We start from the raw sequence: 19,993 nt of genomic DNA on the forward strand, positions 1-19,993 counted from the left end.
TGTTTGGAGAAGCGCCTCACCCTAGGCTAGGTCCCTGAGCAGGCAGGGGACACAGGAGGCAGGTGACCATATTTATTTATTCATATTTCAGTCGCACAAACACAGGCACCTGTCTGGTGGGGCTGGTACCCCGTGCAGACTACAGCCAGGCCACACCTTTTCTTTTCTGGGAATGGACTTGCAGCAGGGACATCTGGGGAGAATCTGGGGCTGTCATCTGGGGACTGGGGTGAGGGGCACAGGGACGCAGGGTTTCTGGGAGAAGAGACAGATGGACATAGAGAGATAGTGATGGAGAGACAGAGCAAGTGAAGAGAAAGACAATGAAGGGACAGGGAATCGGGGGGGACAGAGAGAAAGCAGGAGACAGAAAGGAAAGAAAGGTCTGTAGAAAAATGGACACGGAGAGGCTCACCCCTGGGACTCTAGAGAAAGCAGTGGTTGGGTAAATGACTGAGGTGGCCATGCAGAAAGATACTGAGACCGGGAGAGGGGAAGACAAGAGATGCGACAGAGGGGAGGGACAGCGCGGAGAAGCAGGGGCCCGCGAGCGGGAGGAAAAGATCCCCCACGGAGAAAGGAGAGCCAGAGGGGCAGACAGAGAGGGACGCGGACAGAAACAGGCACAGCGAGGCAAAGAAAGAGAGGAAGACCAAGAGACCCAAACGGAAAGCAGGGGAGGCTGCGGCGAGACGGTCCCCATCCCGCCGGGGAGGCGATAGTGGACACCCGGTGGAGGCGAGAAGCGTGGAGCCCGCGACCCGCGGACAGACAGACTGACAAAGCCGGGAGGAGCCGGGCGGGGCCGGGGCGGGGCCGGGGCCGGGGCCGGGGCCGGCTGGTCCCCCGCCGAGCGGGGGAAGGAGGGGCCCGGCTGGCGGCGAGAAGGGGAAGGAAGCGGAGGTGCCGGGCGGGCGCGGGGCGCGGGCAGGAAGCGGGGAGGGGCGGCGGGGCGGCGGGGCGGGGGCCTCCGGAAAAACGCCCCAACTTCCTGCCCCGCCAGAGCCAGGAAGCGGGAGCCGGGACGCAGGGCCCGGGATCGCCGAGCCCGACCTCGGGCGCCCCGCCGGTCACCTCCCCGCCGGACTCCAGGTACACGGTCCCGGCCCCGCCCGGCCTCCCGCCCCTCGGCTGCCAGGGGAAGTGGGGAGGAGGAGGGAGGGGGCCGGGGCGCTGCGGGCAGTGCAGGGGCCTCCTCGGCGCCCCTCAGAGCCAGCGGCCGCCCCTCCGTGGGCCTCAGTTTCCCCATCTGTCAAGGGGAGCAAAGAAAGGAGAACTGACACCTGCCGAGTGCCCAGTAAGTGGGGATGAAGGGTGCAAGGCCGGGGTCAAGGCCTCGCAACTGTCCAGCGGAGGATGGATCATCACTCCCATTGTACGGGTGGGGAAACTGAGGCTTAGAGAGCGGAACCGACTCGTCCCAGGGTCCACACACCGTGAGACCGAGTGGAGTTGTGATTTGAACTTGCAGGTGCTTTTAAGCCCCGTCCTCCAACCCCACATGCTATAGGGCCACCGAAAAGGAAAAACGTGAATAACTACGCCGTAGGCCCCTGTTATGCTGAAAGTTGCAGAGCGCGTTTGAAAGCATTTTTTGGAAAGCTCTTTTTCTGGGCCATTAATTATATATACCCTGAGAGATGGGTTGTAGATGACAGAGCTGTAGATCTTCCCCCATTGTACAGGCGGGAAGACTGAGTCTCGGGAAGAAGTAATTACTTTTTCCAGGTTACACTGCATGTCAGGGGGAAAGGTACCCTGGCACCCAGAAGTTTTGCTTTACGTCCCAGCACAAAGTGTGCGGCCGGGGCGGTGAGGGTGCCGGGAAAATTAGTGTCCGCCTTGGAAATTCAGCTGTTTCCGGAGTTAGGAAGGCAAGATAGGGTGGGGAACCCAGGCCGGAGACTGAAGGCCAGGGGCGACTCGGAGATCTCGGATTGAGCCCCGGGCGGGGGGAGCTGGAACGACTCTGTAGTCTGGCTCGGGGGGCGGGGGCGGGGGGCGGGGCACAGTAGAGTGACAGGGGCAATCGAGATACGGAAACGCCAGCCCTCCAAGGCAGGCCAGAGCGGCCCTTTCGGGCCAGCGTGGCGCAGTGGAGAGCTAGAGCGGCCGGCGGGAGGAGTAGAGTCTCCCGGGCAGGAACCCGGCAGCAGCTAGGCTAGAGCGGCTGGCGGGAGGAGTGGAGCTGGAAGCAAAGGTAGACGCTGGGGCGCTAGAGCGACTCGGAGGCGGGGGTGGGGAACTTTGGAGCCGGCACGCAGAGGCTTCGGTTCTGGCTGCTGCGGTGGATTCTCCTACGACCCGGAGCAGGTGAGGGACGCGGCCCCCGGCGGGCGTCAGACCCTGACTCCGCAGGTCCGCCCCATCATCCCTGGCCGTGCGCCCCGCCACGTCCCTTGTAGTAGGATTTGGGGCCCGCGTAGACCCGCCACGTCCCACGTAGGGTTTGGGGCTGGTGTAGATGCCCCATATAAATTACAAGGTCCTACTGACCTACCAGTTTCCTGCTACCCATCCCCGGTAACTCGGCTTCTTACAGATGTGGGGTCCCCATCGGTCAGTATCACTCCCCTAGAATCCTGGGTCTTGGGACCACCACATGCGCCTATAGAATTTTGCTCCCGTTTTAAGTCTCCATAGGTCCCCTAGACTGGCTGCTTTACATACGGAATCATGATCCGGTGTGATCCTCCGTGTAGATCCACTTGTTTGAACTTGCCAATAGAAGAGAATCTGGAGCCTTACACTTTCCAAGGGCCCCTTGTGGACTTACCTTGACTACTCTGTATTTTTAGTTGTTTACGGCTTCCGGAGGTTCTTGGGGACCCGGGTCATCCACTCAGTGTCTTATAGACCCCGAACCTTGCATAGAATCCAGGTGCCCAAATCCCCGACTGGTGCCTGCTTTGCTCTAAGACCCACACCTCTAAGAACCTTCTAAACTTTCCCTGACCGCCACCACCCCCAGTCCCATGGACACAGTGTCCCTGCTGCTGGACGGTTGGCCTTTTCAGTTGCCTACAAACCCATCTGACAGCCTCAGTGTGAATCCCTTTGTGGTACCCCCTCACCGTCTATCTTCTAAGCAGCCAACCCCCAACCTTCCCTTCCAGAATGCTCTCTGAGCCCTAAGCCTCTGTGGAGCAGCCTGAGCACTCCTGCCCAAGTCACAGTGCCCACAGACCCCTAACTTTCCCAGACACCATCAAGGGATCAGATGTGCCTCAACTTCGGTTCAGATTTTAGTTTCCTAAGGTTGGGGTGGGGGGTGGGATTCCCCGTGCTCTGAAGGAGCACATTCTCATAGTTAAATGTGTAAACCCTGAAGTCAGACCGCCTGGATCTGAGTCCTCACTCTGTCCCTTAAGAGCTGTGCCTCAGTTTTCTCTGCTGTAAAATGAAGATAGTTACAAAACTGACCTGCAGGGGTCATTTAGAGGATTCAATGAGTTAATACCTGTAAAGCAATAATGTTATGCCTGGCATATACTTTATGACACTTAGCGCACACTAATGGTTAGCCACTGTTTCGTGTTTCCGTGATGAGGAATGCAGAGGTAATAGGCATCAGGTGCATGATTGGGGCCTGCCTGGCCCTGAGCATTTGCTCACATGACATGTGTCCTCTCCTTTGCCCTTTTTGGAATCTCCCTGCCTCTGTTGACCCTCCCCCCCCGCCCCCGCAGTGGGTTGAGCATGGACCTTCCATGTGTGCGGTCATGTTTTCCAGAAGTTGCTGCCGGTGGCCTGGTGAAGGTTTTCTGTCTCCAACGGGAGTACTAATTGCATGGGGTGCGTGTGGTTGTGAGCGTTGAGTGAGTTCAGATGTGAGAAGCACTTGGAGCAATGCCTAGCACGCTGTTAAGTGCTAGGTAAGTTTAGCTTTTGTAATAAATAATTGCTTTTTTTTTTTTGGTGCCGGTTTGCAAGTTTATTTACGTGAAGATTTAACAATGCTCAAATCTTAAATCACCTGAGCTTGGAGGTGGACAGAGGTGCTCTATGGAAGAGAAAGGGAATGTCGTGTGCTCTGGGGAACCCATGGGATGACACAGGGACACTCCAGAAAGCATCACTGTTTCATAGTCATAAACAAAATCCTACCCACCGTTTATTGAGTGCTAGGGAGGAGGCCTGTGAAGGAGGCAGAAGGGTGAGCCTCAGGCAACCGGGGCTGTAAATAGCTTTGGGTTGTGGGGGGAACCCCCTCCCCTCCCCCCACTACCCCACTGGTCCACCCCTCCCCACCTCCTTCCGCCTGACACGGGCTCTCGTGGCTTTAGTCAGACTAATTAAGGACCGAGAAGATGGTGGTGGGAAGACACAGGAAAGCAGAGAGTCTAAGGGAGATGATGGGAGAGCCGGGGAGAGAGAGGGACAGTGCATGACACAGTGACTCAAGGACTCAGGTGGCTGCAGAACCAGATGTGGGAAGACAGACACTGACAGAGGGGAGAGACAGCAACGGAAGCTAGGGCAAGGTGGTGGAGGGGGAGGGAGGGCAGAGATGGTGGGAAAGGGAGACAGGTCCAAAGGGAGGGAGAGAGGGAAGGAGACCCAGAGAAGAGAGGCAGAGACTTCAAGCACATTCAAGGGACAGACAGTCAGAGGACAGATAGCTGGCCACGGAAGGAGAGCCAGCGGGACAGATGGAGGCAGGGCAGGGGAGACAGACACACCTTGGGGATGAGCTGGCTGAGGACCATCCCTTGTTTTATGGGATTGGAAGCAGGGGGAGATACCAGGTCCCTGAGGGAAAGCGACTTCTGGGTCTCTGGAAAGAGGTTCAGAGTTTTGTTTTCTTATGTGGAGAGAGTTGGGGGTTGGGGGATTTGCCATTAGATTTCCTGTCACAGGAAGTGGGGCTGGTGGGTTCAGAGGCAACATCCGGCCCCAAGCCTGTCAGGTCTAGGAGAGCAGCCCCCACACACCCCATTTATCTCCTTTCTACCTTTCCTTTAACCTTCCCAACTCTGCTAGCCCCCAGGCCCTGCCTCCCTAGGACCCAGCCTGCAGCGCCCTCTTCCCTCAGACCCAGGAGCCCAGACTCCCAATGCCTTCTCACTCAGACCCAGGAATCTAGGCTCCCAGCCTATCCTTCCTTACACCCAACCTGCAGCCCTCTCCTCCCTCAGACCCAGGAGTCTAGTTCCCTGGCCTCTCGTTCCTCACACCGAGGAGTCCAGGCCCCCATTTCCTCCTCCCTCAAACTCAGAAGTCTGGGCCCTTGGCCTCTCCTTCCTCATACCCAATTTGCAGCCCATTCCTCCCTCAGACCCAGGAGTCCGGCCCCCAGCCCCTCCTCCCTTAGACCCAGGAGTCCAGACTCCCAGTGCCTCCTCCCTCAGACCCAGGAATCTAGGCTCCCAGCCTGTCCTTTCTCAGACCAACCTGCAGCCCCTCCTCCCTCGGACCCAGGAGTCCAGCCCCCAGCCCTTCCTCCCTCAGACCCAAGAGTCAGGTCTCCTTTCTCAGACCTAATCTGCTGCCCCCTCCTCCCTCAGACCCAGGGGTCCAGGCCCTCAGCCCCTCCTCCCTCAGACCCAGGAGTCCAGGCCCTCAGCCCCTCCTCCCTCAGACCCAGGAGTCTAAGCCCTCAGCCCCTCCTCCCTCAGACCCAGGAGTCCGGGCCCTCAGCCCTTCCTCCCTCAGACCCAGGATTCCAGGCCCCCAGCCTGTTCCCCATTAGAGACCCCAAATCACAGGCTTTCATGGCCACAGCTCTCTTAGGGACCCCGGCTCCTAGGCCTCCATCGCTTCCCCCACCCTCCCAAGGCTCCCTGTCCTTGGGCTCCCCGCCCTGGCTGGCCTCTGAAGGGCTCTTTGTCGCCACACAGAGGCCCCATTGAGCTGTGGAGGCCGGGATTGGGGCAGGGGACGCTGTTTACTCACCTTCACACCTGGGCCAAGAATCTGTGAGTAACCGCCCTGTGCCACTGTCTCCTGCCCCCCCTAACCGTGGCCCCTCCTGTTCCCCAGCCCTGTGGAGCCCATGGAGGCAGAGGACATCGCCCGAGGGCTGGTGAGTGGAGAGAGCCTAGGGGTAGGGGACTGGGGGGGCTGTGGGTTGGCATTGCACCCCGAGCTGAAGCCATCCCTCCTCTTCCATAGGCCCCAGGACCACCGCGGCCTGGCCTGGTGCCAGTCAGCATCATTGGGGCTGAGGATGAGGATTTTGAGAATGAGCTGGAGACGGTGAGGGGGAGATGGGGTGGAAAAGCTTCTGTCCCAACCTCCGTGGGCCCCAGCCCTCAAGTCCCATCCTCAGTGTCCCCTCCCTCCTCAGGTCCCCCGTGGGATGCTGGCCCCCGCCTCCTCTCACTGCCTGTCCCTCTTTCTGTAATCTGGGTACCACAATCCTTGTTCCCTCCCGCCCCATCCTTGGTGTCCCATTATAGCGTGGACTCCCACCCTTTTAACTCTAGCCCTGGGCTTTTTCACGCCCCCCTTAATCACAGCACAGATCCCTACTCCCTATGCTAATGTTTGTCCTCATAACCCACCATTGTACTGCTGACTCATCTGCTGTCCCTGACACCAGCCCCAGTCCTGGCTATTACGGTGTCATCGCTGCCAGGGAGGGGAGGGGTCAAGCCCAAGGTGCCTCTCTGCTCCCCACTGTCTCACCGCCTCGCCCTCCGCCCTCAGAACGCAGAGGAGCACAACAGCCAGTTCCAGAGCCTGGAGCAGGTGAAGCGGCGGCCTGCCCACCTCATGGCCTTCCTGCAGCACGTGGCCTTGCAGTTTGAACCGGGACCCCTGGTGAGGGCGGGGCTGCGTGGGCAGAGGGAGGGCTGAGACCCGGATTGGCCACCCCGCTCAGTGAGACCGCCAGAGAAGCCCAGCTGGGAGGGTCCGGGAAACAGATCCAGAGCACACAGCGTGAGATCTAGAAGAGAGAGCCAGAGTGCTAGGCATGCGACCCAGGCAAGACTGCGGGTGCCCCGTGGAAATCCCCACAAGGAGCGAGTGCAGGGGGCAGGGTACTCAGAGCAGGGTCAGGCAGAGAGCAGTGGAGACCCCAGAAGCCAGCAGAGCCCCGGGCTCCCCACCCCATTCCCTGCCCGTGGTTATGTCACCCGTCCATGGCCCCTCCCGCTGACCCTGGAAGTGGAATCCTCTTCTGCGGCCTCCGCAGGGGCCACCCGTCCGTCATTCAGGGCCCGGGGCTGTGGGAGGGAAGCCCCTGGCCTTCCCAGGTCTGGCTGCCCCAGAAACAAGGAACCACCGCAAGCAGCCCACACGGCAGAGCGAGCAGAATCCATTATCCCACATACGAGGCAGAAATTTCCTGGGCCCTGTCAGGGGCGGCCATGCTGCCCTGTAGGGTCTGGAGAGCCCAGTGCGTGACTCAGGAAGGAAGAGGCCACTGCGCAGGCTTGAGGGGGGCGCTCGGGGGACAAGGTCCTTGTCGCAAGGAGACCCAGGGTGGCCCGACCCAGGGTGGCCCAGCCCAGGCTGCAACTAGGGTGTAGCTCAGAGCACTGGACCGGACTGGAAGTGCACAACAGGGTACATCCCCCTGCCAGCCAGACATGAGAGAGCTGCTGGGCTGGGATGCCCGGGGCTCCAAGAAGGAGGGGTGCATCGACTGACCCCGGAGCTTCAGAAATGGGCAGGAAATCGGGAAAATGCCTTCTCTCCAGAAGAGTGGCTGCCCCTCCCCTGCGAATGGAGGCTGTGCCCCTCTGGGCAAGGAGGTCCCCCTAGCGAGCCTGAGCTTTCTAGAACTTGGGCTCCTGAACTCAGCCCAGGGAGGGTGCTGACTGCCATGTCCTTTTACAGATGGGGAAACAAGCCCAGCCAGAGCCGGTGGCTTGGCCGAGGTGACCCGGGTGGCCCCCAGCATTCAGACTCTGGCCTGCTGCAGCGTCCTCGCCTCGGCAGCTGGGCGGGCAGCCAGGAGATAGCCGTGGCCCTGGGTTGCTCCCTGTGGGCCTCTTGTGGGGTTTTGTCTTGGAGTTTGGGGGTGTGCAGAGATTAGAAGTGTTTGTGGCAGGAAAACAGAGTGCCACCCCTACCAGGGTAAGGCCTTGGCACACAGACTGTGTTCCTTACCCAACGAGAGACCCCAGGAGCCAAGACAGGTGGGAGCGGGCAGCGCGCCGCCAGCACTGCCCGGCATGGGGCTGAAGGGCAGGCGAGCTCAGGGGACGAGTGGTGAGTGAATGAGTGAGCCCCACTGGTCCACCTGGTTATTTGCCCAGCCCCCACTGTGCTCGGGGCCTCTCTGGGGCACCGATGAGCCAGAACCTCCCTCCCTCTCTCTCTCACACATACACACGCGTGTCCCTCAGGTTTTTGCAGTATTTCTAGGCTATGGGTTCTAGGGGAACAGGCTCTCTAAATTCTAACCCCAGCTTTGCCACTAAGTAAGTAGCAGCGTGACCTGGGGCAAGTACTTAAGCCCAGTGTTCTCATCTATAAAAGGCGATAACGACCAGTGCCCACGACTGACCAGGTGAACGTGGACCAAGGGTTAGAACAGCACGCTACAGGCCCCGGGCTTCTCAGCGTGGTAGGAGACAGCAGGAAACCAAACCATAGCCACTTCACAGGATAGAAAATGAGCAAATGGTCACGCTGGCCCCCGGGGAGGCCAAGAGAGGCAAGGGCCCGGGCGTGGGGGTGGTAGAGACCAGGGAGCTCTTAACCAGAGGACGTGAGCCTCAAGCTTCTCAAGGGAGAATGTGGTTTGGGGCTGGGAGGGAGAGGACACGTGATGCTCTCTGTCTCCCCAGCTCTGCTGCCTGCACGCAGACATGCTGGCTTCCCTGGGTCCCAAAGAGGCCAAGAAGGCCTTCCTCGACTTCTACCATAGCTTCCTGGACAAGACCGCGGTGAGAGACACCTCTGAGGGGCCCCAGTCCCCCCACATCCTGGTCCTGGGGAGACTCAGTGCCCACCTGGCCCTCCCTCCCTGGCTCCCTCCCCTCAGACCATCATTCCCAGCAGGCACCAGTGTGGTGACCCCATCACTGCCCTGGTCCTCACCTTCACCCTGTTCTCTGGCCCGAGCAGGTTTTGCGGGTGCCGGTCCCTCCCACTGTCTCCTTTGAACTCGGTAAGGAGAGAAGGGGACTGTGGGTGAGGGAGAGGTGTCCGGCAGGGGAGCCCTGGGGCGGGAGGCCATACTCCCCTGCTCCCATGGACAGCACAGACTCCCGTCCTCGCCCCTGGCCCCGGCAACCCAGGGAAGCACACCCGTCGGGGGTCTGAGGGTGGGTGGGAACGACCCCCAGCCCCCTGCCCATGTCCCTGCAGACCGCACGCGACCCGACCTCCTCTCCGAGGATGTCCAGCGGCACTTCGTGCAGGACGTGGTGCAGAACCAGCAGGCCACCGTCAGCCGGCTGCTGGAGGACTTCCGCTCCAAGCGGCTCATGGGCATGACACCCTGGGAGCACGACCTGACCCAGCTGGAGGCCTGGGTTGGGCGGGACCGTGCCAGCTTTGAGGCCCGGGAGCGGCACCTGGCCGAGCGGCTACTGACCCACCTGGAGGAGATGCAGTGAGTGGGGCCTGCCCGCTCCCCAGCCTGGCGTGGGGGTGGGGGTGGGGTCCCTGCAGCTTCAGGGTTCATTCCTTAACCTTTGGGCTCTTCCCCTGCCTTCTGGGTTCCCCAGCCCTGGCATTTGTAATTCAGCTGGTCTTGTGTTGTCTCTTCCCAGCTTTGGGGCACCCTCCCAGTTTCCAGGGCTTTCCATGGTCTTGTGTTTGGGCCTGGCGCTTGGGTCCTATCCTTGCTGCTCCGAGCTCCCAAGAGACGCTCCTCTCTGCTGTGCTCCTCCTTCCCCACAGCCGTGGCCCTCTCCCTCTCCGCCTCGCGTCTCTCTGTTCCTGCGTCTAAGGGGCAGCCCCCCCGGACATCTGTGCTGGATAGACAGGGATCCAGGCTTAGCAAGTTTGTCGCAAACTTCTTCCTTCTTTTTGCAGACACACCATCTCTCCCGACGAGGAAAAGAGGTGATGAGAGAAGTAGAGAGAACGGCAGGAGAGGCATTTAGTCCCCCAGGCCCCAGGGAGGACTGGGGATTGGGACCCTGCTCTCTGGAGCCCTCTCCCCCTTCCTCAGACACTCACCTGGAACCGGTTGGGGGGCTGGGGTGGGAAGTGAATGCGGAAGGGAAGGCTTGGGGGACAGCAGTGCCCCCCCGGCCATGGGCGTGCGCGTATCTGCACGCATTTCAGGGCCCTGACTGACCCCTCCCCACAGTGCCGCTGTGGTCAGCGCCATCAGCCTGTACATGCGCCACCTCGGGGTGCGGACCAAGAGCGGGGACAAGAAGTCGGGGAGGAATTTCTTCCGAAAAAAGGTGCTTCCCCTGAGCACCCAAACCTGGCGCTTCCCTCCCCAGAGGCCCCTGGGGAGCCCCGTGATCTGGGCTCCCAGGGTCTGATTCTGCTCGGTTATGGTCTCAGAGATGGAGAGCCCCCTCCTTCACTCTCCCTTCTTCCCTCAGATGATGGGGAATCGGCGGTCAGATGAGCCAACCAAGACCAAGAAAGGCCTGAGCATCTTACTGGACGCCGCTCGCTGGAACCGGGGCGAGCCTCAGGGTGAGGTGCCTGGCCTCTGCCCGCCCCGCTTCCCCATGGCACCCCTGCCTCACGGCCCCATCTCTCGTTTCAGCCCCTGATTTCCGACACCTCAAAGTCGAGGCTGATGGTAATGGTCCTGAAGCCGGCTGCGGGTGGGGGGACCTGGGAGAGGGGGTGGGGATGTTCCTGGGCTGTGGGGAGGGTGGGGCTGGAGTGCAGGCTGCGGTGGATTAGACGTGTTGGGCTCTCATTACCCCCGGCTCCCTGGATGTCTCCCCAGCTGACAGGCCAGGCCTTATGGAAAGAAGGGGAGGCCTAGGGGTGCCCTCCCGGGACCGGAATGTCGGGGCTCCTGGGCAGGACGTCCCTGGAGTTTCTCCACACCCTCTGTCTGGAGATAGCCCCGACCGGGAAGCAGGTGAGTTTCTTGAGCGCCTCCCTGCCCCCAAGAGACCCCCCCCTCAGCTCTCCACTTACCCTGCCCTGCTCTTGGTCCCCAGTAGTATTAAGAAACCACCCCCTTTTCCTCTGCTCACCTGCTTCACGGCTGTCCTCTCAGGCTCCAGCCTCTATCCTGGGGCTGCATAAGCCCCCCTCCTTGGACTACATTTCCCATCCGCCCCCAAGGCGTCATTTCCCAGAACCCTCTCAGAGTATATTGTCAGTCCCCTCCAGGGATCTAAGGCAACTGCTCGGCCAGTTCTGGGTTCAAGTCCCAGCTCTGCGGCTTAGTCAGGTTATATCTGGGAAGCCGTGTCTGAGCCTCAGTCTTCCTAAAATGGGTCTATCCTCTCCCTGCAAGTCCTGGCTGAGGGTCGGGGAAGGAATGGACGTGGAACCTTCCCTGGTTCTGTGGCTCCCCCAAGCCCCCGCCCCAGCTGCTGTGGCCATGTTCTCAGAGGCCCTTCTATCAGTCCGTCCCCCATCCCCCACGCCACAGGAGGAGCTCGAGGCCCCCAGGGTGGGGGTCTTGCCATAAGGGCCTGGCAGCCAGCTTTGTTCTCCCCGCCACCCCACAGGTGTTGATGCCCCACCAGAGCTGGGGGACCCACCACCACAGGGCCCGGCCAGCCTGGAGCCCCTGGCGCCCCCAGAGAGCACTGAAGAGGGTGCTGACACAGAGAGGTGCCCGGGACTGGGTGTGGGGGCAGGGGTGCGGGGAGCAGGAAGGGGCTTATCAGGCCCCGGGGATGGGGGGAGGTTACGCGTGTGCCGTGCTGGGGGTTGCGCTGCCATTTGCTCCTGCTGTCCCCGAGCCATCTCCACTCTGCTCTGCTCCTCCCTCTGTCCATCTTCTGCCTCCTCTTTCTGTCCTCCACTTTCTCTTTTCTCTCCTCCTCTTCTCTTTCTCCTCCTGCACCTCCTCTTCCACTCTTCTTGGCCTCCCTTTTCCTCCTGCCCCCTCCCTCAACCCTTCTTTAGGTGGTCATTCCCTCCTCTCCTCTTCCGAGCCACTGCCCTGCGCGCCTTGCTCCCACCCCTGCCTTCCTGTGCCCTGTCCTCCAGCCCCCACCCTCTGTGCTCCAAGCCTGGGGGCCCTGTCCTCCTCACAGTTGGGGGGCAGGCTCTGCCCCCTGCCCGTCCTTGTGCTGCTGCTTTGGGGACCCTTTGGTGGGCGGGGGAGGTGAGTTGGGTTCCATTTGGGTCCTCCTCTGACCCTGTGCCCCTCTCTCCCCAGAAGATGGAAGAGGTGGGTCTGGGGCCCTGGGTGGGGGGAGGGCTAGCCCCTCCCCCATTTCTCCCAGCCCCTCCCCTCTCCCCATGAGCCATCCCCTCCCCTTCACCCTGCAAGGGGTGGGTGGGGACATCACCCTCCCAGCGGAAGAGCTAAGTATTGAAATCTTCCCTCCCTCCCTCCCTGCTCTGCCTCCCCAGCCCCTTGCCTCAGGGAAGGGAGGGGTCAATCCTCTGCTGGACTGGGTTTCCTTCCCCACCCCCACCAAGTTTCCCAGTCCCTCTTGACCACCCCCAGTGCCCCAACAGCCCAAAGTCCCAAGTTCCACTGCTCCTTCTGACTCTCTCCTCTCTTCTGTTGCATGTTTGGTATCTGTCCTGGTCTCCCCTACCTTGGTCCCCTTCTGTCCCTGTCCTGGTCTCTCCCTGTCTGTCCCTGACCTGGTATCTCCCCACCTCTGGTCTTGTCTTGGTCTCTCCCTGTCTCTGTCCCTGTCCTGGTCTCTCCCAACTGTCCCTGTCTTGGTCTCTCCCTGTCTCTGTCCCTGTCTTGGTCTCTCCCTGTCTCTGTCCTGGCCTCTGCCTGACTCTGTCTTTGGCCTCGGGGTCCAGGCTATCGGGGCGTCTGGGGCGCTCGGAGAGCCTGCGGGTGAGTGACCGCCGCCGGCCTTCCCGGGGCAGCCTCGGGGCTAAGGGCCGGGGTGGGGGCCGCTCCCGGAGTGACGTGGACATGGACCCCAGCTCTGCCACGGCCGTGCTTGGCCCTACCCGACGAGCCACGTAGGTCATTCCTCCCCCATCTACTGAGGCAGCCTGGAGAGTCAGGAGGATGGCGGGGGAGGGGTTGTTGCCAGAGTTAGAGAGAACTGGGTATTGGACACTGAGGTCACTGAGGTCACAGGAGAGGGGTGGGACTCTTCTTTCTTAGCGATTTGGGGCCTGCTCTGGAGGCCTTGAATGCCAAGGCCATGGGGCGGGCCGATGGGGGTGGTGGGTGGTGGGGCTTCGACACTAGGAATGGAAGTCTCCTCCCAGGGATGCCCCAGGCTGGGGCCCTAACAAGGCCTCTGTCTCACAGCCCTGAGCCTGGAGACGAAGGGGACCCGGCACGGTCAGGACTAGAACTAGAACCAGAAGAGCCCCCTGGCTGGCGGGAGCTTGTCCCCCTTGGCACCCTGCACAGCCTGCCCAAGAGCCAGGTGAAGCGGCAGGAGGTCATCAGTGGTGAGTACGGGGGACGCCACCCAGTTCCGGCAAAGGGACAAGGTGCTGTCCATCTCTGTATGCCACAGGCCACGGGCCGGACTTGAAGGCAGCCTGTTAGCACTGAGGGCCGTTTGTCACGTACATTGTGGAACAGCCACTCGTGAAACAAGAATGTGTCAGCTGTCGAAGTGACATTTGCTGCGAGTTTTTTTCCTAGTGCAGGGCAGAGCTGGTAAGAGCTGGAAGGGCCAAATGAAGTTGTATTTCTCAAGGAAATCTTTGTTTCCTTATTCGGGAAGTAATAGTTCCCACCTCAAAAGACTGTCATGGAGCTGAGGGGATTCGTGGGAAGTGTTTTGTGTGGTGGGGGGCCAGGTAAGAACATTCCAGTGTGGACTTAACCATTCAGAGGCAAAAGCAGTGCCATGGGGACAAGTTCCGGAAGATACTCAGTGTATCATCAGCGCTTGCTTCTGGGCAGGGAGATGATGGAAGTATCCTTTCTATGTTGATTCTTCTCTGCGATCTCGAACTGGGTGTGAGGTGGGCTTTTGGCAAAAGTAGAACACTTCTTTGGAAGCTCTGGTTTAGAAGTTTTATTTACACGTTGCTTAATAGTAAGAGGGGAACTCATTCGGAAGTTTTAGGGCCGTAGGGAAATACTTCTTGTGTTCCAGATCCTTCTAAGGATACGAGCCAAATAGAAAGCAGTGTTATCTGATAAAATTTTCTGGAATAATGAAAACTCACAGCCTCTGTGCTGTCCAGCACGGTTACCACCAGCCGCATAATGGCTGTTGAGCACTTGAAATGTGACAAGTACCACTGACCACAGAACTGTATTTCATTTCAGTTAAAATCCGAAGGATTGTGTGTGGCTAGTGGGTACCGTAGCGGACAGCACAGCCGTTTCCCTCATCAGAAAAATATTCCTAACACGGAGTTGTGCGTTTATAGTCTCCAGGAACTCCTGGGGCCCCTGAAACCCAGGCATGCTCCCTCGTGGCGGTGGGGGGGAGAGGGGTTCCCTGGATCCAAGGCTATCAACGCGTGTGTAAAGGGTTATCATTGTTCCAGAAACCAAGGCCGAGGGACTTGCTGGATGCTGCACACAGCCTTAGGCTTGCTGGTGGTGGTGCAGCCTGCTCATCCCAGTTCGCCTGGAATTTTCCCAGGTGTAGCACTGATAGTCCCACGTTTGGGGAAAGCCGTGGGTGCCAGGCAGAGGGTGCTTCCTGCCGCAGCCAAGGAAAACCAGCAGTGGGATAAGGAATCCTCAGTGGCTAGTTCGGCGGCAAATGATTCCACCCAGGGAGAGTTATCCCTGTCCCCCCACCCTGAGCCTGCCTCTGAGATTGTGTGCACCCCCCCGCACCGCGCCCTTCCCAACCGTGCTTCCTGCTTCCGCAGAGCTGCTGGTGACCGAGGCCGCCCATGTGCGCATGCTCCGGGTGCTGCATGACCTTTTCTACCAGCCCATGGCAGAAGGGGGCTTCTTCTCCCTGGAGGAGCTCCAGAACATCTTCCCCAGCCTGGACGAGCTCATCGAGGTGCATTGTGAGTGCAGGGCTGTGGCCCTCTGTGCGCCCCGCTGCCGGCTCCCTCCTCAAGGCCTCAGTGGCTCAACCGGAGCCTAGCACATTCTCCTGGAGTGCCTGGCATGAGCAGCTTCCTTTCTAGCCCTGGGGAACCCCCAGAGCTCATATTCCCGGGGCACGTCAACAAGGGCATGGCATTGGGTGGGTGGCGGCCCCTCGGCCCCCAGGATCCGACACCTGCAGCTCAACCGCCGCTGCCTCCCGCTCAGCTCTGCGCGCTGCGGCTCCGGCCCTGACAGTGCTCCCTTTCCTCACCGCTCTCCACAGCCCTGTTCCTCGATCGACTGATGAAGCTCAGGCAGGATAGTGGCTACCTCATTGAGGAGATCGGAGATGTGCTGCTGGCTCGGGTGAGGGTGCCCAGCCCCTGCCTCCTCCTGGGGTCCCCTCTTTCCAGCCAGGGACCTGGAATCCAGGCCCAGGGAGGCCAGTCTCAAGCCCCTCTCCCATTAAGACCCCGGGGTCTGGGCCGCTCACTGCAGGCGCCTGTCGAGGCAGCTGTTCCCACGTGAGGCCCGGCTCTTCCCAATCCCACCTGAGACACCCTCCCTGGCCTGAATCTCGCTGTAGTTTGATGGTGCCGAAGGCAGCTGGTTCCAGAAAATCTCCTCCCGCTTCTGCAGCCGCCAGTCATTTGCCTTAGAGCAGCTCAAAGCCAAGCAGCGCAAGGAGCCTCGGTTCTGTGCCTTTGTGCAGGTGAGGGGGAGGCCCGGGTCCGGGGGTGGGGGATTGGGGGAGGCGGTGCTGGTGTCGCAATTCCTGCCCTGTGCCCCCACTGCTGGGCCACTCAGCGCCACTCTGCCCGCAGGAGGCCGAGAGCCGCCCCCGGTGCCGCCGCCTGCAACTGAAGGATATGATCCCCACGGAGATGCAGCGTCTGACCAAGTACCCGCTGCTCCTCCAGAGCATCGGGCAGAACACAGGTGCCAGCGCGCCGGGCCCCACGGCGCAGGGCCCCCGCTTCTGCGGGGCGGGGGCGGGGCGGGCCAGGAGCTTCCTGGCTCAGGGTCACCAGGGCCTGCTTCTCCTTTGCCACAGAGGAGCCAGCGGAACGAGAGAAAGTGGACCTGGCCGCTGAGTGCTGTCGAGAAATTCTGCACCACGTCAACCAGGCCGTGCGCGACATGGAGGACCTGCTGGTACGCCTGGCCGTGGCCATGGGCCCAGGGCAATGGGGCGTCCATGTGCGGGGCTTGGGTGGGCCTTTGTCTTGTCTGTCTCAGGGCCCCTTCTCTGGAGGCCAAGCTCTGCCCTCGGCTTGTCCCCTTCAGGGTCACTGTGGGTCAGCCACAGCCTTCGGGTCCTCCCCGTGACTCTCCCTTCCCCCACCCCCCCGGCAGCGACTCAAGGATTATCAGAAGCGACTGGACTTGTCCCACCTACGTCAGAGCAGCGACCCCATGCTGAGCGAGTTCAAGGTGGCCCTGCCTGACCTGCCCTCCCCGGCCTTCCCCTGCTCTCCGGCAGCCCTGCCCCTCCTGCCCCGGGAGTTCTCTGCTAATGCACCCTAGGAAGGAGAGCCACCCCTCCGCCCAGAGCCCCTCTTCAGTCCCAGCTGGTTGCTCCTCCTGACCCCCGCCCTCCCCTCCCCTGCCGTGCCTTGCGCCAACCGGGTACACCCTCCTGCCTCCAGAACCTGGACATCACCAAGAAGAAGCTGGTGCATGAGGGCCCGCTGACGTGGCGGGTGACGAAGGACAAGGCTGTGGGTGAGCGCGGGGGCCGGGGCCGGGGCCGGGGTGCTGGCGGGTAGGGGCGGCCGCTAAGCCTGGGCCTTGCCCTGCAGAGGTCCACGTGCTGCTGCTGGACGACCTGCTGCTGCTGCTCCAGCGCCAGGACGAGCGGCTGCTGCTCAAGTCCCACAGCCGGACGCTGACACCCACACCCGACGGCAAGACCATGCTGCGGCCGGTGCTGCGGCTCACGTCCGCCATCACCCGCGAGGTGGCCACCGGTGAGGCACAAGCCTGCGGCGTGGGCGGTGACCGACCGGGAGGGCTGGGGAGCATGCGGGGGTGGGGGGGGGCACCAGGGGGCCCCAGCAGAGGCAAAGAAGGCAACCAGGGGACCAGGAGCGTTGTGGGTCTTAGGAAGGGAGCCCGGCAGCTCCCCTGGGGTTTGCAGGCAGCAGCCGGATCTCATCAGTCTTGGGAGATGCCCCCTGGCTGTCTCCTGGGGACCATAGGGGAGCAGGGTGGGGGGGGGACAGAGTTGGGGGTTTGCAGAGGTGCATCAGCGGCTCCAGGGGTCTGTGGGGCGAGCCAGACTGGGGACTTGCTGCCTGATGGACGAGGGGTATGAGATGGAGGCCTTGGGACAAGGCACGTGAGGGATGGCGTGAGCTGTGGGAGCCCGAGGCCACCGCCAGCAGGGCCTGCCCCAGCCTCTAGCCCACACTCAGGGGAAGGCACATGGAGGTGACCTTGGCTCTGAACCCCTTCTTCCTTCTTCCACAGATCACAAAGCCTTTTATGTCCTTTTTACATGGGACCAGGAGGCACAGATCTATGAACTGGTGGCCCAGACCGTGTCAGAACGGAAGAAGTGAGGGTGGCTCCAGTGGACAAGGAGGCCCGGGCTGGGGGGTGGGAGGCTCCGGCACAGGATCTGGGGGCTCTGACTGCCTGCCCCGGGGGCGCTGACCTGTCTCCCCAGCTGGTGTTCCCTCATCACCGAGACTGCTGGATCCTTGAAGGTCCCCGCTCCCGCCTCTCGCTCCAAATCCCGGCCCAGCCCGAGCAGGTGAGGGAGGACAGTGGAGGCCTGAGGAGCCGGGGAGTCTGAGCTCCGGGTGTGTCTGTCTGTCTGTGTCTGTGTGTGCGTGTGCCACCACCACAGCCTCTCTGGCCCCTACCCAGGCTCCTCTGTCTCCATCTCCCAGCCTCAACTTTTTTTTCTGTTTGTGCCCCCCACCCCACCTGCTGTCTCCCTGCTGCCCCCTCCCCAGGGTCAGGGCTGTGGGATCACTTAGTCCTTCCTCCCCCCAGCACCCGAGAGCCCCTGCTCAGCAGCTCGGAGAACGGCAATGGTGGTGGCCGAGAGATGCCCCCAGCGGATGGTGAGCCTTCACGGGGGACGCTGAGGGGGGCGGGCGTCACGAGGAGGCCCGGCAACAGCTGAACACCCCCTCTGGCTTCTGCCTCCTGCCCAGGCCGGACAGAAAGGATCCTTAGCATGCTCCTGCCCTACTCCAGGCCCGGCCCCGAGGGCCAGCTCGCTGCCAAGGCCCTGGAGAAAGGTAGGCCGCGCGGGGCTGCCTCTAGCCCCCCTTCCCAGCTTGGCTCCTGCCCAGGCCCAGCGCGCCCGGCCTGCATCACCACTCTCAGTGGCCCCAGGCCCCCTCTTCCTTCCACAGCCTCTGTCCCTCCCTTGACCTTCTGTTCAGCCTCTCCCTGGACGCCCTCCACCCTCTGTGTTCCTTACCTCTCCTCTGCACCCCTTCACATCCCCCAGCCCCACCTTCCCCTCTGGGACCCCCCCTGCCAGCCTTCAGCCTCTTTCCCAGCCCTGCTTCTGACTCTGTCCCCTTGTCCCTGCCAGTGCTGTCCCTGAAGCAGCTCCTATTTCCCTCGGAGGAAGACAGCGGGGCGGGGCCTCCCCGTGAAGGGGATGGGGTCCCAGGGGGCGGCTCCCAGAGCCAGAACCAGACCCAGGAGATTCGGGAGAAGCTGCTCAGCCTGGAGGAGACTGTGAAACAGCTGGAGGTGGCGCCCTAGGGGGAGGAGTGGGGTGGGGGGAGACGGAGCGGACTCCGGACTCCGTGGAGGGACTTCTCTCACTGCGGACTCTCCAATCAGGAGGTGGAGGAGGAATTTTGTCGCCTGCGACTCCTCCTGTCTCAGCTCGGGGAGAACGCTGCCCCCCAGCCTGGCTGTACCTGAGGCTCCTGGCCCCAGGCAGGTGAGTGGAGAACTGGAGGGACCAGAGTGGGCGTCTCAGTGGCTCCCTTCTCTACAGCCCCCTGCTGCTCTCTCCCTCTGCCTCAGTCTCCCTGCATGTCCCCATTCCACCTCCTGCGCCCTCCTTCTCAGGCTCTTCTGTGTTCTGCCCTTCCTCTCTCCCTCCATCTTCCCCCCTCCTCCCTCTCTCCCTTTCTCTTCATCTCTCCCCATCTCCCTTTTCCTACATCCCCCAGGCCTTTCGCAAGACTGAGGGCCACCCGCTGCCACCGCACAGCTGCCGCCGCATCTCCACCCCAAGGGCCTGAGGAGAGGGAGCTGGGCTGCTGGGGCAGGGGGGCTGTGCCTGGGGGGGTCCCGCTGGGATCACTGCCTCCCCGCAACCTCCCATGGCCTGGGCCTTCTCTCCCTCCTGTCTTGTGCTTGGGGGACTCAGGGCTTCCTTCCCAGGGGGACCACAGTGACCCTGCCATGCCCTGGACCATCACAGTATTGCCGGGGGGGGGCACCCCTCCATTCCCCACCCCCAAGTGCCTTTGCTCTGTTTTTATACCCTGAATTGGAGGTTTATTTTTTAATATATATTATCTAAGGAGAGCTCTGTGTCTGTGAGGATGGGTGGGGGCCCCGGAGTGGGTTCTGGAACCCTCCGTGACTGACTGGCATCACTTTCCTGGGTCTGTCCCACTGCCTTTGTCCAGTCCTTCCTTCCTGGGTTTTGCCAGCGACTCCCCAGGTGACGCACCCACCCCAAGCCCCAACTCACCCGTGACGCCCGGATCCTGCACAGCTCATGCTCCTTTCCGTTCTTTTATTTTTGTAGTAAACTCTCTGGAGGTGGCTAGTGGGGGTGGTGGGGAGGGGGCCCTCCTGGGCGGGGCTGGGGGCGGGGTTATTGCTCTGAGCTCCCTGTCCCAGGGGGCTTGTGTGGGGAGGGGGTCAGGGCTGGGGCCGGCACAAGGGGAGACACAGCCGCACAAACACACGGGGCACAGCCCGGGGGGGGGGTGGGCAGGAGAGGCTGGGCGCCATATTGCACTTTGGGAGTGGGGCCAGGCGGGGACCCCCCTC

General features: G+C 61.6%; 1 protein-coding gene across 6 annotated transcripts; it reads left to right on the forward strand.

The window, feature by feature from the left end:
* Positions 1 to 937: 937 nt before the first annotated feature.
* Positions 938 to 19,519, forward strand: LOC111139489 (Rho guanine nucleotide exchange factor 1). Of its 6 annotated transcripts, none has more exons than XM_022491757.1 (32): positions 984 to 1,092; positions 3,734 to 3,875; positions 5,983 to 6,025; positions 6,115 to 6,198; positions 6,652 to 6,765; positions 8,745 to 8,843; positions 9,025 to 9,067; positions 9,268 to 9,514; positions 9,940 to 9,969; positions 10,220 to 10,319; positions 10,467 to 10,563; positions 10,637 to 10,672; positions 10,826 to 10,963; positions 11,565 to 11,670; positions 12,224 to 12,235; positions 12,832 to 12,999; positions 13,298 to 13,443; positions 14,836 to 14,982; positions 15,291 to 15,373; positions 15,594 to 15,719; positions 15,832 to 15,946; positions 16,062 to 16,162; positions 16,364 to 16,441; positions 16,657 to 16,732; positions 16,810 to 16,977; positions 17,480 to 17,567; positions 17,679 to 17,765; positions 18,011 to 18,081; positions 18,175 to 18,261; positions 18,564 to 18,727; positions 18,821 to 18,923; positions 19,159 to 19,519. In XM_022491757.1, exons 2-31 carry the CDS (start codon positions 3,850 to 3,852, stop codon positions 18,902 to 18,904), a joined length of 2,964 nt encoding a protein of 987 aa, XP_022347465.1. In that variant the 5' UTR covers positions 984 to 1,092; positions 3,734 to 3,849; the 3' UTR covers positions 18,905 to 18,923; positions 19,159 to 19,519. The 6 variants fall into 6 exon arrangements, with proteins under 6 accessions (XP_022347468.1, XP_022347465.1, XP_022347466.1 ...); XM_022491758.1 differs by having other exon boundaries at positions 12,227 to 12,235; XM_022491760.1 differs by lacking the exon at positions 3,734 to 3,875 and having other exon boundaries at positions 938 to 1,092.
* The last annotated feature ends 474 nt before the right edge of the window (positions 19,520 to 19,993 follow it).

The sequence above is a fragment of the Enhydra lutris genome, unplaced genomic scaffold, assembly GCF_002288905.1.
Source record: "Enhydra lutris kenyoni isolate GAN:26980312 unplaced genomic scaffold, ASM228890v2 scaffoldscaffold110, whole genome shotgun sequence".
In the NCBI taxonomy this organism is placed as follows: domain Eukaryota; kingdom Metazoa; phylum Chordata; class Mammalia; order Carnivora; family Mustelidae; genus Enhydra; species Enhydra lutris.

Coding starts and splice junctions, on each gene's coding strand:
- LOC111139489 (XM_022491757.1), top strand. CDS start 3,850: ATGCCTAGCACGCTGTTAAGTGCTAG. Junction 6,026..6,114: donor AGGACATCGCCCGAGGGCTG/GTGAGTGGAGAG, acceptor CCTCTTCCATAG/GCCCCAGGACCACCGCGGCC. Junction 18,082..18,174: donor AGAGATGCCCCCAGCGGATG/GTGAGCCTTCAC, acceptor CCTCCTGCCCAG/GCCGGACAGAAAGGATCCTT.